General features: G+C 35.5%; 3 protein-coding genes and 1 non-coding gene across 6 annotated transcripts; 1 reads left to right on the top strand and 3 right to left on the bottom strand.

Annotated features, from left to right (window-relative positions):
- Positions 1 to 315: 315 nt before the first annotated feature.
- On the bottom strand, positions 316 to 973 carry LOC111285537 (uncharacterized). Its single transcript, XM_089761650.1, has 2 exons — positions 733 to 973; positions 316 to 654 (listed from the first exon to the last, which is right to left on the bottom strand). Exons 1-2 carry the CDS (start codon positions 850 to 852, stop codon positions 415 to 417), a joined length of 360 nt encoding a protein of 119 aa, XP_089617776.1. The 5' UTR covers positions 853 to 973; the 3' UTR covers positions 316 to 414.
- Positions 974 to 1,636: 663 nt separating this feature from the next.
- On the bottom strand, positions 1,637 to 4,716 carry LOC111286762 (GDSL-like lipase/acylhydrolase superfamily protein). The gene is made up of 5 exons (XM_022876945.2): positions 3,346 to 4,716; positions 3,096 to 3,226; positions 2,787 to 3,020; positions 2,225 to 2,480; positions 1,637 to 2,070 (listed from the first exon to the last, which is right to left on the bottom strand). Exons 1-5 carry the CDS (start codon positions 3,584 to 3,586, stop codon positions 1,877 to 1,879), a joined length of 1,056 nt encoding a protein of 351 aa, XP_022732680.1. The 5' UTR covers positions 3,587 to 4,716; the 3' UTR covers positions 1,637 to 1,876.
- A 115-nt stretch (positions 4,717 to 4,831) lies between these two features.
- Positions 4,832 to 4,904, top strand: TRNAA-UGC (transfer RNA alanine (anticodon UGC)). The gene has a single exon. It is a non-coding gene; the product is annotated as a tRNA-Ala (tRNA).
- On the bottom strand, positions 4,837 to 9,926 carry LOC111286760 (Lecithin:cholesterol acyltransferase family protein). Of its 3 annotated transcripts, none has more exons than XM_022876943.2 (7): positions 9,453 to 9,926; positions 7,916 to 8,371; positions 7,609 to 7,831; positions 6,795 to 7,078; positions 6,242 to 6,581; positions 5,767 to 6,032; positions 4,837 to 5,455 (listed from the first exon to the last, which is right to left on the bottom strand). In XM_022876943.2, the coding sequence occupies exons 1-7, from the start codon at positions 9,485 to 9,487 to the stop codon at positions 4,972 to 4,974; spliced, it is 2,088 nt and encodes a 695-aa protein (XP_022732678.1). In that variant the 5' UTR covers positions 9,488 to 9,926; the 3' UTR covers positions 4,837 to 4,971. The 3 variants fall into 3 exon arrangements, with proteins under 3 accessions (XP_022732678.1, XP_089617772.1, XP_089617771.1); XM_089761646.1 differs by having other exon boundaries at positions 9,002 to 9,685; XM_089761645.1 differs by lacking the exon at positions 9,453 to 9,926 and having other exon boundaries at positions 7,916 to 8,529.
- Between the last annotated feature and the right edge of the window lie 3,174 nt (positions 9,927 to 13,100).

Raw genomic sequence — 13,100 nt, 5'->3', positions numbered from 1 at the left:
CAGCACCGAGGGTTAATGAAAGCTTCTTATCTGCTAGTGATACTGTTTCTTAAAAGTCAGGCTAGTAATTTGAGATTGGAAATATACGCTTGTTCGAAAACACCCATTTCTCAGAATTTTCAATCTGAAGAGACGAGTCAGGGTAATGTTGTTTGAAGTTTGAACTATTGAGGTTTTTTGTCTAAAGTCTTGTTTTTATTGCTCTTTCGAGGGGTGACTTTGGACTAAATTTGTTCATCGATCGGGTTGGATTAAGCTTATGTTTGATATTAACAATTTATTTGCTTACTTCAGGTTCAAAACTAGAGCCTTACAAACAAGTTTGTCCAAGGAATTTAGACATGGGCATACCTACTATATTTTACGATGTTAAGAATAGTATAAACCATAAGAAGAAGCGAATGCAGCCTGTTATTAAAAGAGGAGAAAGGCCTTAAGCCACTGCCTTTTCATACATGGCTGCCCATACAAAAATGGCGTCGGGTGAATGAAATTAAAATGTGCCGTTGAAAATGAGTGGGGCCTGGGGGGTGGCAAATCAAAAGCCTTTTTCCATTGACGTTGGCGGGAATCTCCGGAGAGGCCAAGCTCGACGATGCCGGTGCTATCATCGAGAAGCAGGCTATCGTCGTCGTCGTTTGAGACCAGAACGCCCTGTAAAAAGAAAGAAAGAAAGGTAAAATAGGAAATTTGATTAAAAAAAGGAAATAGGAAAGAGTAAAAAAAAAAGACCTGAAGCCAGGCACGTTGGAGGAGAACACCACCAAGAATCAAGGCGTTTTGAGATGGAATTTCTAGAGCATCTTTCAGTTGTCCGCATAGTAGTTTCAGCGCTTCTAAACTATAGTCCATCCCTGTCTTGTCCTTTGATTTTTTTTCCCCTGTTTTCTCCAGAATTTTTCACATTTTTTCCGGATTCTTTTTAAAGTATTTAATTTAAAATTTTTTTATTTTATACATGATACATTATGATTAACAACTTATGCCAACTTAGCATTTAGTATTAATTTAGATGTATGTATATTAATTCTTGAATGTTGTGATTTTTAGAGGATTTAAGTGTGTAATGTAGATGAATCAAGTATATAAAACTTTGGAGACTAAGAGTAGATCAAAGATTAAAGAAAAAATTATAGTAATCAGTGGGGAAATGACGAGTCTTGGGTTTTTTTTAATAATTTTTTAAGGGTGCTTAGGAATTAGATTAGTACATAGAAAAACAAAAATTAGATGGCTATGCTTATGACATGTCAGGATCAAATTAAAAGATGGTTAAAAGATCTAAGTTAAACGTACCATGGGCAGGTTTGGTTGATAAATTGTTTTATGTTTATATGGAAAATGTGATGCTAAATTTCGTTTTAACCAATGATTTTAAGTTTTAAAAAAATATGAAATATTTTGGTACCATTAGTCAATTTCATTATATTTTTTTACGCTAACGGGTGTAACTTTATTTTTCTAATATTAAATCCTAAGTGTTTGATGGCCAAAAAAAACCCAGTGTTTCAAGTAAAGATGATGCTTGTATTTTGGATTTGTGAGTAGATGACAATGAAAGGGCCCCAATGCTTGGAGAGGATAGAAAAAAATATAGTCGAGAAGAAGAAAAATCTAAGATTTGAGTGTCTCAATTGGCCAAAAAAGAAAAAGATTTGAGGCTTTATTCTGTTTGTTATGTAACTTATTTAAAGGTTGACATGGATTATTACATACTATTAGTTATTAACAAATGGAAAATCATTGTTTCCATCCACAATTCATGTAACAAATAGAAATGTAAATTATAACATAGCAACAAAGAGTTGAACCGAATTCTCCATGACACAACTCAAGTAGGGTTCAAGCGACTATTAACACCAAAACCCCTTTTTGGTTAGAAAATGAGAGAGATTCCACTAGTCAAGAGATCATCAGCTAAAATCTTGTTAGCAGCCTCTGATGGATGGAAACCATCCCAAAAAACATATTCAGATGCATTTGCACATGTTCCAATGGATTTCTGATTGCACAATATTGATGTTTCCAGCAGGCCAGTTCCACAACAAGCCTTTCTTGCCTCTGCAAAACCTGTTTAGACATTGCTTAAACTGTCAGTGCCTTGCCTGGAAATGAAACAATCAATAAGAAAGAAGCTATCTTGGAAGCTAGTTTGATTTTGCAACTACTACATTCTACATTGGAACAAAATGAAACAGTAAATAGTTAAGAAATGATAATATACCATTATCTGCAGGCTTTGTGACAAGGTTGTTGAGAGATTGATAGATGTCAAAGACAACCAAATTAAGGCCAGAAAGGTCTTGCTGCAACCTTTGAGAAGTGGCATTGAGTTTGTTGTTGAATGAAATAGCATTGCTATTTAACTTTGCCACACACTCGTTGCTATCAGATCCAAAAATTGTGATGGCAGCTGGCAAGCACCCCAACGGTGGCAATGTTGTGACTCCAATTTTCCTTGCTCCAAGCCCATACAAATTCTATGACAAAACTTTTAACTTAAACCAAGTTCTAATCACCATATAAAAGCATATATTGGGCCATGGATCTATGAATTTAAGATCCCATAGTTTGAGTTTTGAGGGCTTATAATCTGGTTTTTGTTTTTTCTTCTGAATTAATTGTTTTTCCAAAGTTGCAACAAGCAAAAAGAAAAATTAGTTTCAAAGTTGTTTGTATAACGTATGCATCATCCTCAGGGTTAGGTTTTCTAGATTTCTATTTTTTAAAAATATTATTCACATGAAGATTAACTTTTAATTGTAGAGAAAGGGTCTAAGAGAGACCTGAATGAAATTATCATAGGATTCGATGAGAATATCTGAGAATTGGTCAGGTGTGTAGGCCTTGTATAAGAGAGGATTAATGTAATAGTTCTGAAGAAAGTCACTGCTCCCAGAACTGATGAGATAGATTCCACCAGATATTATTGAAGAAGCATTGGATTTCCCTGCAATTTTTACCAACTTATTCTGGTATTCCTCGTAGTTCTCCAATTGCTTACTCAATGAGAGTGTATGCTGCAAAAACAAAGAACAAATATTAACAGTGCAAAAGAGAAATAAAGAGAATTTTGGGATTTCATTTTTGCTTACATATAACTTTGCTGTATTCTCATAGTAACCAGAGGAAGCTGATGCAAAGTTGGCTCCAATCAACAGGTTCTTTCCTTTAGCATTTTTGCTGAGATAAGCTGGTGGATAATCAGTGAAGCCAATGTTGTCAGCTGTGTTTTAAAAAACAAAACAAAAGACAATCTGTTAGAGAAACAAATATGAGGCGAAACAGTATTAAAAAATAATAAAATAATTGAAAATGGGGTTAAGGGCTTATGGGATCAAGGACCAGTGAAGTCTGAGGCTAATTTTCCATTGCAGAATCTTCCAGTTGCTTTGTGATTAACAAAGTCCCTCCCATAAGGAGGGAAGTCTGCTTTTATAATGGTGTAGAGGTTGTTGTTGTTGCCAGCATCAACAACAGAGTCCCCAAATATGAACATGGCAGGAACAAGAGGCTGTCCATTAGCCACCAAGAGCACGAAGGCAAAGAGAATAAATGGAGCCAAGAAATAACTTGGTAACTTCATTTTCTTCTTATGATGGAGGCTCTGAAGAAGAATAAGTGGAAAACTGGGATATAAGGGGAGCTCGGAAGTGGCTAACAAGTACAAGAACTACTGGATAATAAGGCCACAGTTCCAAGAAGTCCTTTTATTTCTAAGCTGAGGCTATGCATTTATGAATTGGGATGAATTTCAATATATACAATTTGTTGCTTCAACAGTTTATGATGGTACCATTAATTGGTTAGACGAGTTTATTATTAATCCAAAATAAAGAAACAGCTTCGGTTGAATGAATTGTAAATGATATTTTCTATTAAACAAGTAAGTTCAGTTACCATACTTCGAAATCCCAAATATTTAATCTTTTTCGTAGTACAGGCGTGTTTAACATATCCATGTCTTAGGATAATTCGAGCCAGGATTTGCTGAGATGGTTGTTCATCATATTCAATATTGACCATAATCACCCTGGTTGTCACTTCTATTTTAAGCTGCTAATGATGCTGCAGTGAGTAGTTCCCTTGGTAGATATGAGTAAAGCCAGTCTGGATAGTTCAAGAGCTGATTAATATATATTCAACAATGGATTCTAGAGTTAATGGAAAACCAAACCTGCCCTTTCTTCTCTTTTGCTACACTCGAATTAAGTTTGGGTTATAATGTCATTTGACTCTTGAAAGAGAATTTCCATTTTTAAATCTGGGAGTTTCCCATATCAAATTAACAGAAAAAAGGCAGTAGTTCCAACTAAATTCTTGTGGCGTGTCTTGATGAGGTTCATTTTTGGGCTGTCCTAGCTTCTGCTACACCCTTTTCATCTTTTGCCCAAATCAGAAAAAAAGTGAACTAAATAATGGCACTAGAAACATGTAGCCCAAATCTTCAGTCACTGACCTTCCTCATGTTGTATCGTGTGCCCTTTTTTTACTTCTCTAGCAGTTCCTCAATCACTTTCAAATCCTTTATCTGTGAAGCTATCAGATACGGTAGACAAATAGATTGGACATCCTTTCTTGCACAGTATTATTATTTAACAGGCACACCCTAAGCAGAGAGGGGAGGGGGGGGTGCAGCAGGAAATGGAAAACGGGCTATCAGCCATTATCTTTTTCTTGACAGGGTTTACCTATGTTATAGGTAAATAGATTATCGAGGTTTCTTGCTCCTTCGAACTTTATCGCAATTGGATTTTTACTGCGTTGGTTAAACTTGTATCAAACTCCCATCCTGCTCAGTTTCATTTCCTCATCCAAATCAATAACGTGCGGGGATGTAGCTCAAATGGTAGAGCGCTCGCTTTGCATGCGAGAGGTACAGGGTTCGATCCCCTGCATCTCCATATTTGTATTTATAATTTTTTCCTTACCATTTTTTCTCAAACCATTTTCTTGTATTTATAAATATAGTCACAGAAGAATATTAATTCTTTCCGACATTCTTAAGATATCTGAATGAATCCTATCACCTCCAATCTCCTTCCCAGTGGCTCCAGCTGCAATGCGCAATATGTCTTTAATGAGAGCAACATTTCCCATGATGTCAACATGTGCCCCACTCTCAATGCCCCTCCCTTCAAGCAGGCTAGCTGGTGGCTTGTGCCGGTACTCCCTTATGTATGTAGCAATGCCAGATGGATTGAACCGGGTTCTTCCTCTCCAACCTTTAGCGCACATGAATCCAGCACTTAGAACCGGTACACTGTCATCTCCATCTGCAAAATATACTCCACCTTTCAAGCAGCTATCATCTTCTCCATGGACTGAGCTATCAATCTGGTATGGAATGCTTTTGCACCTACTGATAGGTGATAGCCTGTACACGTATGATCTTTCAGTGGGAATTCCAACACCATACAGGCAGTATATCTCCATGTCCGGCGCATCAGGTAGTCTGAAAAATATGTTCAGCTTTTGCATCAACAAGTATGAGATACAGAAAAAGGGAATATTTTTGGTCGTGTGCAGGTATGTTGCAATAAGGCTTGTGCTTCACTAGATGACAAGTAGACATTTGAATCTTCAGAAGTCAGAATTTGATGATCATGATCAGAATCGGAAAGGCCAATATTGAGGATTAGTAATTCAAGAGAAATGGATATGTACAAATAATAGAGTACATAGAATCTATCTATTATAACTATGAAATCTGTTAAAAAATAATGATGTTAAAATGTATCTGAAGTTTATTTAAATTATACTTACTTCATTTCAAGTGGATTAGACCAGTATTTGTAATGGCTGTATTTAGGGTCGTCAAGATTGTCTGCTATTCCATGTGAAAAATGAGCTTCAGCTCGTTGCATCATTTTTGGTGCCACAAAGCGTAGCAGATCAAAAAGAGTTCTAGTTGTGTAAGCTTTATTTGCTGCAACTTTTTGGATGCTTTCCCTGCTCATCTCATCATATTCCGTCCAGGCCTCTCCACATGAAAACTTCAAATTTTGGAGAGCATTTGTGCGTGAAAATTCCTGATAATGAAACTTCATTATTGATTCCCACCAAAAAAACAAGATCTTTGACATCATATTAGTAAAAGTTCTTTTCCATTGTGTTCGGTCATTAAGTTGTCTCCACTTTAATGGTGAATTACATTGTTCCAACTTCCAAAAGATCGAAAGAGCTAAAGGTTATATATAATTTCTAGGGTAAATAGCTGAATGATAAATATTTATTATACCTTTGAATCGAAAGTGGGAAGCTGTGAAGAATGTAATACTGAGGCTGCCTTGCCAAAAGAGATTATTCTTCCATACTTAACTGGATCTTTCACCCTGAAACCTCTCTTCACATCACTGTTGTTGACATTATTATCACTTGGAGAGGGCTGAGAAAGTCTTTTCTTGGAGAAGTCACATACATGCCCTCCTTCAGGTGACCGGTCCATGTTGCCCCAAATGGTCTCTCCTCCTTTAGGCAGCAATGACACAATGGAGTCCCATGTCCGAGACACCCGCATGACATGTTCTAATGTTTGAAGCCCCAAAATCTCAGAATCCAATATTCCTGGTGCCATAGCTCTACATACAAAAGATAAGTAAAATCTGGTAAACATTTCAAGCTAATCTTTTGCTAACAAGCACTAACATCAAGAAATCCTTGTTTGATAAACTGATTATATGATCAAATCATTAATTACATATTTTGTGATAAAATGGTAATTTAAATTGCAGTAATTTATCTCAACTAAGTTTCCAAAGGTGCCAATTATAAGAAAGAGATTGAAAACTAACCTGATATAAGCGACATCTTTGCCCTCAGCAGAGAATATACTACTAACAGCCTTTGGAACGCCCAGATAAGCCGGACCAATGTTCATGATTGCCTTGATGTGCTTGGCGCACCAACCTGGACCACCACCGCCCCCCATAGGAGGAGGTGTTTCAACCCATTTAAGGAAGTGAAGAAAATAGATAACCCCCATGGAATGCGGCACCACTACCACTTTCTTATAGCCATTGGTTATATACATTAGCTCAATTTTACTCTTCAGCCTACTAAGAGCATGGTCCCGAATCTGCTTATCCCCAATTGAAAAATATGTTAGTTAATACTCAGTATATGTTATCTATGTTTTGTGCTGCAAATTGGCCATGGAAGAAGCAACTTATGCAGAGTAGGAAGGGTTGCTTGGAGCCAAATTCATACTAATTTCTATCACATTCAGAAGCAGAGAGTGGAAGAGCCATACTAAGCATAAATGATACTAAGTATTGTAAATATAACAACATATGCTCAGAAAAGGCACTGGATTTTAGTAGGAGTATTTTGTTGATTGAATCAAATAAACCATTGTCCTAATTTTATTGCCTTGTTCTGTTTAGAATTAAGAATCTCCATAATTGCTTTAGCTGTTTTACTTTCTTAGAACTTCAAGCCATAACCAAAGCATAAGTCTGATGGCCTTGTTAAAGAATTTTTAGAATGTTATCCCTCAATCATTTCTGCTAAGCCTAAAATGGCAGTGTTTACTTGAGATACACACGAAAGTAATACAATGTAATGGAGCAATGTAAAGATGGAGAAGCAAAGGAAGAACCATTATACCTCTGTATTCTGGAAAGAGAGCCTCCAATCATAAGCAACCACATGCAAATTCTTGCCCTCATAACCAATTTTTGCCAAATTTTGAATGAGAACAGCCCACACAAAATATCCCGGAGCAAAATAGTCAGCTGCAACCAGCCCTCGAACAGCACGAACCCGGATTCCTGGTGGGTCAAGGCCAGTTTCATTGTGCAAAGACAAGTGCTCTGACCAACACAAAGGCCTAAATACATAGGATTCCAAAAAACTCAATCCCAATTCAAACTAAAAGATGTAAGTAACAAATGAAAAAACTTGCTTTAAGTACCTCTTGAAGATTTCAGTGAAGCTACCACCCCAAAGGCGTTTACGAAACAAACCATCAGCACAAGGCCTGCCTTCCCATAGCTCCAGTCCACCAGTGACAATGCCAGGGACTAAAACCACAGGGTGAAGAGCCGTCAAGCCTTCACGTTTAAGCCTTACCCCTGGTAATTCAGGAACCTGAAGCAATGTAATTGGCAAACAGTGGTACAAGAACAAAAGAAGCCACCAAGTGGTGCAAAGGTATCCAATTATCCAACAACAAGAATCTAAACATCTCCATTCCTTAGGCTGCCTCCTTGGTTGCTTTCTCTTCTTGTTGATTTCCAAGGCTATATTGTTAGCAGAAATGACATTTTCTTCTTTCTTGTCAAGCTTTTGATCAATCTTTGGTGACTGATCAAAAGATTCAAACCCCACTGAAGAGCACCTTACTGCTGGCTCTACATAGCATAGTTTTCTAAACCGAAGAATAGAAGCCATTTCCAACAAAAAATTAGTTAAACATAGAATTTACAGAAAAGAACAACAACACGAACTACCCATCAAAGGGAAGCATGAAAAACTTAAAAAACCACAAAAAAGCCATAAAAGTAAACCATTGTAAGAAAAAGAACATCTCACTAATATATAAAGAGCTTGAGAAAAAGGTAGAGACAACGGATTTTGGATTTTAATGACACTTTGTCTTGGTCTTTACTCTTTACATGCATGAGATGATGACCCTATATCAGTTGTCAACTTCTTTATCGAGACGTTTCCAACTCATGCTTTCATGTCTGTGTTCTTTACCTTTCGTGTGTAAATTTGCTCCTTTTTAGTATCAAGTTTTGCAACCAAAACTCCCCATTCCCACTCGAAAGTTGGATCAAGAGGCTTTGTTGGTTAATGTCGACAGTTTTGAGTTTACTATATTTTCTAAAACAGCTTCTTATATTAATACAGAAAATGAAAATTGCTGTATTATCACGGCTCTTTTATCATGAATTTGTTTCTTATCAATAATTTATTGGCACAATTCTCATGTATTATTCATGAATTTGTTGTTTAACTTAAAATGATAGACCTTAACAAAAAATTCACTTGATACCTATTTTTCATGTCAATTGGTGAGAATAGTTTATACCATAACAGAAACTGGTGGAGTAATCAACATTACTGTTTCCAATTACAATCAAACAAATTTGTGGGAAATTCAAGTTGAAGCATCTTAGTGTTAAGTTGTGAGAGAAATGGATAAAATGTTCAAAAAAAAAAAAAGTGGGTTTCTTTTTCAGGATGAGAGCAGATCATGAGAGAAATTAAATGTTTATGGTTGGCATTGAGAGAGAGAGAAAGAAGAGAATCCAAAGGGAGACAAAGAAGGAGCCCTCATTCATAGGAAAAGCACACACTACGAAAAACACAGAAACCCAAATTGTCTAAAAGGGACAGCTATGGTCATGGTGCTTGATAGTGGACCTGGAATGAGAACTTTTGCCAAAGGGAAGAGACCCCTCTACAAAAAAACGAACCCATTCTCGAAAGGGAAAGTTATATACCTACTACCAGCCAACAGGCCGGCACAGTAGCACATAATGTATATTGACCCTAGCTATTGAGAAATAGAGGGAGAGAGTGAGGGCACAATTTTTAAGAAGATGGGATATAAATACGGTAAGTAGTGGATGGAGTGATGATATTCTCCTTTGTTCTCTCGTCTGTTTCCTACGCCAAGAGATCAGAATTGCAGCTGCTGCGCTGCAGCTGTGGCTGAGAATTTGTATTTTTGTTCAACCCATGATGGACTTGGACTAAATTATATATGTGCATGAAGAAATTGATCAGGATTCAGTCACTCGGTCATGTGTCTAACTCTCATAGCACACCCTTAGAAAAAGACTACCCCATTTTCCTCTATCCTTTTGTCTATCAAATGACGAAAAAATTAAATTTTGTCACTAAACCCATGTCATTTCTCCAACATCTTGTAATTGTTACATACTCTTCTTTCTTTTTATGTTCTTTGCTTTGTTGAGTTGGTGATTCACTATGAGGAGAGTATTTATGCATTAGAGTCCAGAAATTTTCGACAGATACAAATCAGTTGCCATTCCTTGTGGTCCTTATTCTCTGGGTATATTCTGTTTGTGATGAATCAGCGAAATATATCAGATTTTCTTCATCTAAACGGTCAAAAATAAATGCTTTGAAAGAATTAACTCATCCAATGTAACCCATTGGTAGTACTAGAGCTTTTATCATTCATTTGCTGATGAATCATACAAAATATAGGTTTAGTCTAGGGATGAGACTTTTAAAACTATGACAAGTTGACAATGCAAATTAAAATCAATAGATTTTAGGATCAGGATTATCTGAATGGATTGGAGGATCCACGTTTGCATTAAGATCTTATCACTTATGTTCAAGTTTTATTTCATTTTTTCATTGTCATCAATAGAAATTCTAAGCACGTATTCCACCCATAGATGTACAATTTTACCTACTTTGCAAAGAGATTTCACATTCTAGATAACTCTAATAAAAGGTAATCGATGATACTCATACGTCTAAACATTGTCCATTGTTAAAATAAAAAAACAAATCAATTGAATTAAACTTTTGTTGATTTTTTTAGGTCATGCATATCTTGTATATATTGGTTGTATTTTTTTTTAAATAATATACTAATTATTGAAGGAAAATAATCCTATATTTAATGATCAAGGAGTGGAATGTGACTTTTCAGTAAGGATTATTGTTCTTTTATCCAAGTATCTTTTTTTAAAAGATAAAATTATGAAGGCAAGCTTTCAAATCTTTAAAATAAACAATATCTCATAATGAATGCAATCCAACAATTCTTAGATTTAATAGTATTAGTTTGTTACATCAACAACAATAATAATAATAATAAAAGAAATTTGATGCCTTATCCTTATCACGTAGGAAGGAGAGAAAGATGAGGAAAAGAAAAGGATTGCTAACTCCCTATCAAGGAACCTAATTAATGGATAAAAAGGAAAAAAAAGTGAGTATTCAATATTTAATTCATCCTTCCTAAGTTCCTATTGCAGAAAAAAATAAAATAGTACTATAATTATTCATCCAAAAGCAATGTAAACATAGTATAACTTTTTTTTTTTACTAAACAAATTAAAAAGAGAAATGTTATAGGAATATATGCCAAAATTAAATGCCACATATTCCCGTATAATTTTATCCCGTTCTAAATCAGCCCTACTGGTATGACATCCCCACTTTAATTGATGTGCAGGCGTTACAAATATCAAACATGCAGCATTTTTGGCACTTGGGCTATGTAGAAAATAAAGCAGCAGCTGGTGTTTTGATCTCTATTGGTGGACATGTTTATAAATGATCAGCAAAGTGCAAAAATGGCTTTTTTTTTTCAGGTTTGGTGAAGAAAAGGTTAGAGAATGATACGTTACTACAAACTCAAATTAATCATCAATGTAGTTTTCAACTCCAACTTAATTGGTCTAGCAAGCTAAGGGAAAATGCTTTCGGTGAGTGGCCAAACCCTGTGCTACATTTATGCGATTCGAATCTTTCTATAAGTTAATATCTCCAAGTCTTGCTGCTTTATTAATTTTGCCAAAATTCTCATTTTACTTTTGATAGTCGTCTGGCTACTTTATGCATTAATCTTTTGATTTAGGAATAAAATTTTTGTCTACCATAACTAGCATTAGGTGGAACATTGTCCACCCAAAATGTGAGGAATGCGATAGATCTTGGAGACCTCATTTCTTATTCTTGCAGGGTTTCAATGAGTCGAAAGAAATTAATGATTTTGTATAATAATTTTGTTACTTGTAAAAGCTAGGCATATAAATTTTTGTGAACAAGTGTCTTAATTCTTAAAAGAACCTTTTAAGATTATTATATTAAATAATATTTTCTCTTATTGTATTAAAAATCAACATATTAACTATCAATTACTGTATTTAAAAAAAAAAAAAAACAACTACTCTTTTTTTTTTTTTGCTAAATTTCAATTATTGCATTTAATAAATAAAAAATGCTACTATAAATATAATATTAATTAATCTTAAAGATTATTTAATCATTTGGTTGTTGACCCCCCAAAAAAAAATCATTTGGTTCATTAAAAGAGAGTACAAAGGAGCAACTATTCCATTGGAATCGTGTTAAAGTTCTAGGCCGTGGAGGAGCTTCAATAAGAAATGGGTCAGGAAGGCTGTAGCCCAATCCTTATACAGATTTTAGCCCAATAACGAAAATGGGACGCTGATCCATTATTTTTTTTTCACTTTTTAGCTACATAGGGTTGGCTGTGAACTTTGAAATTTTTTTTTTCTTTTTCTTTAAATAAGAGTTTAAATTTGAGAAACGTGACTCAAGTGATGCTTTCAATAGTTTCTCTATATTTTGTAACATTATTAAAGTTATTCAAAAACATTTTTTTGCTGTCAAATATAAAATTCTTTGGAGTGACACGCAATATATAATTGATAAGTTTCTGGATGGAAATTGAAACCATTGACTGCAGTTGCCCGCTGTTAAGGAAACGGAAGGGACGGGGACAGGAAATCACCAAGCAATTTAGCTGATTCCCTTGTCAATGCTGACGGGTTTCAAGGTTTGTTTGTCAAATCTAATAGAAAGCGTGAACTAGCTAGCTCACACTGACACCTGATGAATCTTTGGTTGGATTTGAGTGGCCTTTTCGGATCTGCGAATTGCTTGCCTAATCTCCAAAAACCTTGAGTCAACTAAGCAGATAGAATCTATGTTCACATTGACTTTGCTCAATATCAACCAAAACTATCTATCACGAAATAAATATAGTATGGATATGGTAGGATTGGCTCGGAACTCCGCCTGTTATAGGCAAATTGGTGGCTCTTTTTGAATATTGTAACTCTCCTTTCCACGTGCTCATTTGTTGACTCTAAATCACTCCGGTCCACGTGAGCTTTTTAAACAGGCAAATTTTAAAGGTACACATTTATTAATCCATTTTTAGGGCCCCTCTTTTCCAGTACAATATAATATGATGAAATATATGACAAGGGCTACAATTCATTGTCTTTTACATGACACAACGTGGCCAATCTTGAAGATGTGGAACGCTGCTCCTCCCTTAAAACTATTGTTTCTTTTTGGTCGGATCAAAGGTCCGCATGCAATATTTTGGAGCAAAACATACGTGGGTATCT

Source organism: Durio zibethinus, chromosome 6 (genome assembly GCF_047325235.1).
Source record: "Durio zibethinus cultivar Kanyao isolate XHJ-2024 chromosome 6, ASM4732523v1, whole genome shotgun sequence".
NCBI classification, from domain to species: Eukaryota; Viridiplantae; Streptophyta; class Magnoliopsida; order Malvales; family Malvaceae; genus Durio; species Durio zibethinus.
Note: the sequence above shows the minus strand (reverse complement) of the source record. Positions and strands in the feature narration are given on the sequence as shown.

Bases quoted from the DNA above. Each gene is read 5' to 3' on its own strand.
- LOC111285537 (XM_089761650.1), bottom strand. From the start codon at position 852: ATGGACTATAGTTTAGAAGCGCTGAAACTACTATGCGGACAACTGAAA. The intron at 655-732 runs GTCTTTTTTTTT...TTCTTTTTACAG, and splicing joins TCCAACGTGCCTGGCTTCAG to GGCGTTCTGGTCTCAAACGA.
- LOC111286762 (XM_022876945.2), bottom strand. From the start codon at position 3,586: ATGAAGTTACCAAGTTATTTCTTGGCTCCATTTATTCTCTTTGCCTTC. The intron at 3,227-3,345 runs GTCCTTGATCCC...TTTAAAACACAG, and splicing joins ATTAGCCTCAGACTTCACTG to CTGACAACATTGGCTTCACT. The intron at 2,481-2,786 runs GTCTCTCTTAGA...GTTTTGTCATAG, and splicing joins CCTATGATAATTTCATTCAG to AATTTGTATGGGCTTGGAGC.
- LOC111286760 (XM_022876943.2), bottom strand. From the start codon at position 9,487: ATGTGCTACTGTGCCGGCCTGTTGGCTGGTAGTAG. The intron at 8,372-9,452 runs GTATATAACTTT...TCTTCGGTTTAG, and splicing joins GGCCTGTTGGCTGGTAGTAG to AAAACTATGCTATGTAGAGC. The intron at 5,456-5,766 runs GTAAGTATAATT...CATATTTTTCAG, and splicing joins TCTAATCCACTTGAAATGAA to ACTACCTGATGCGCCGGACA.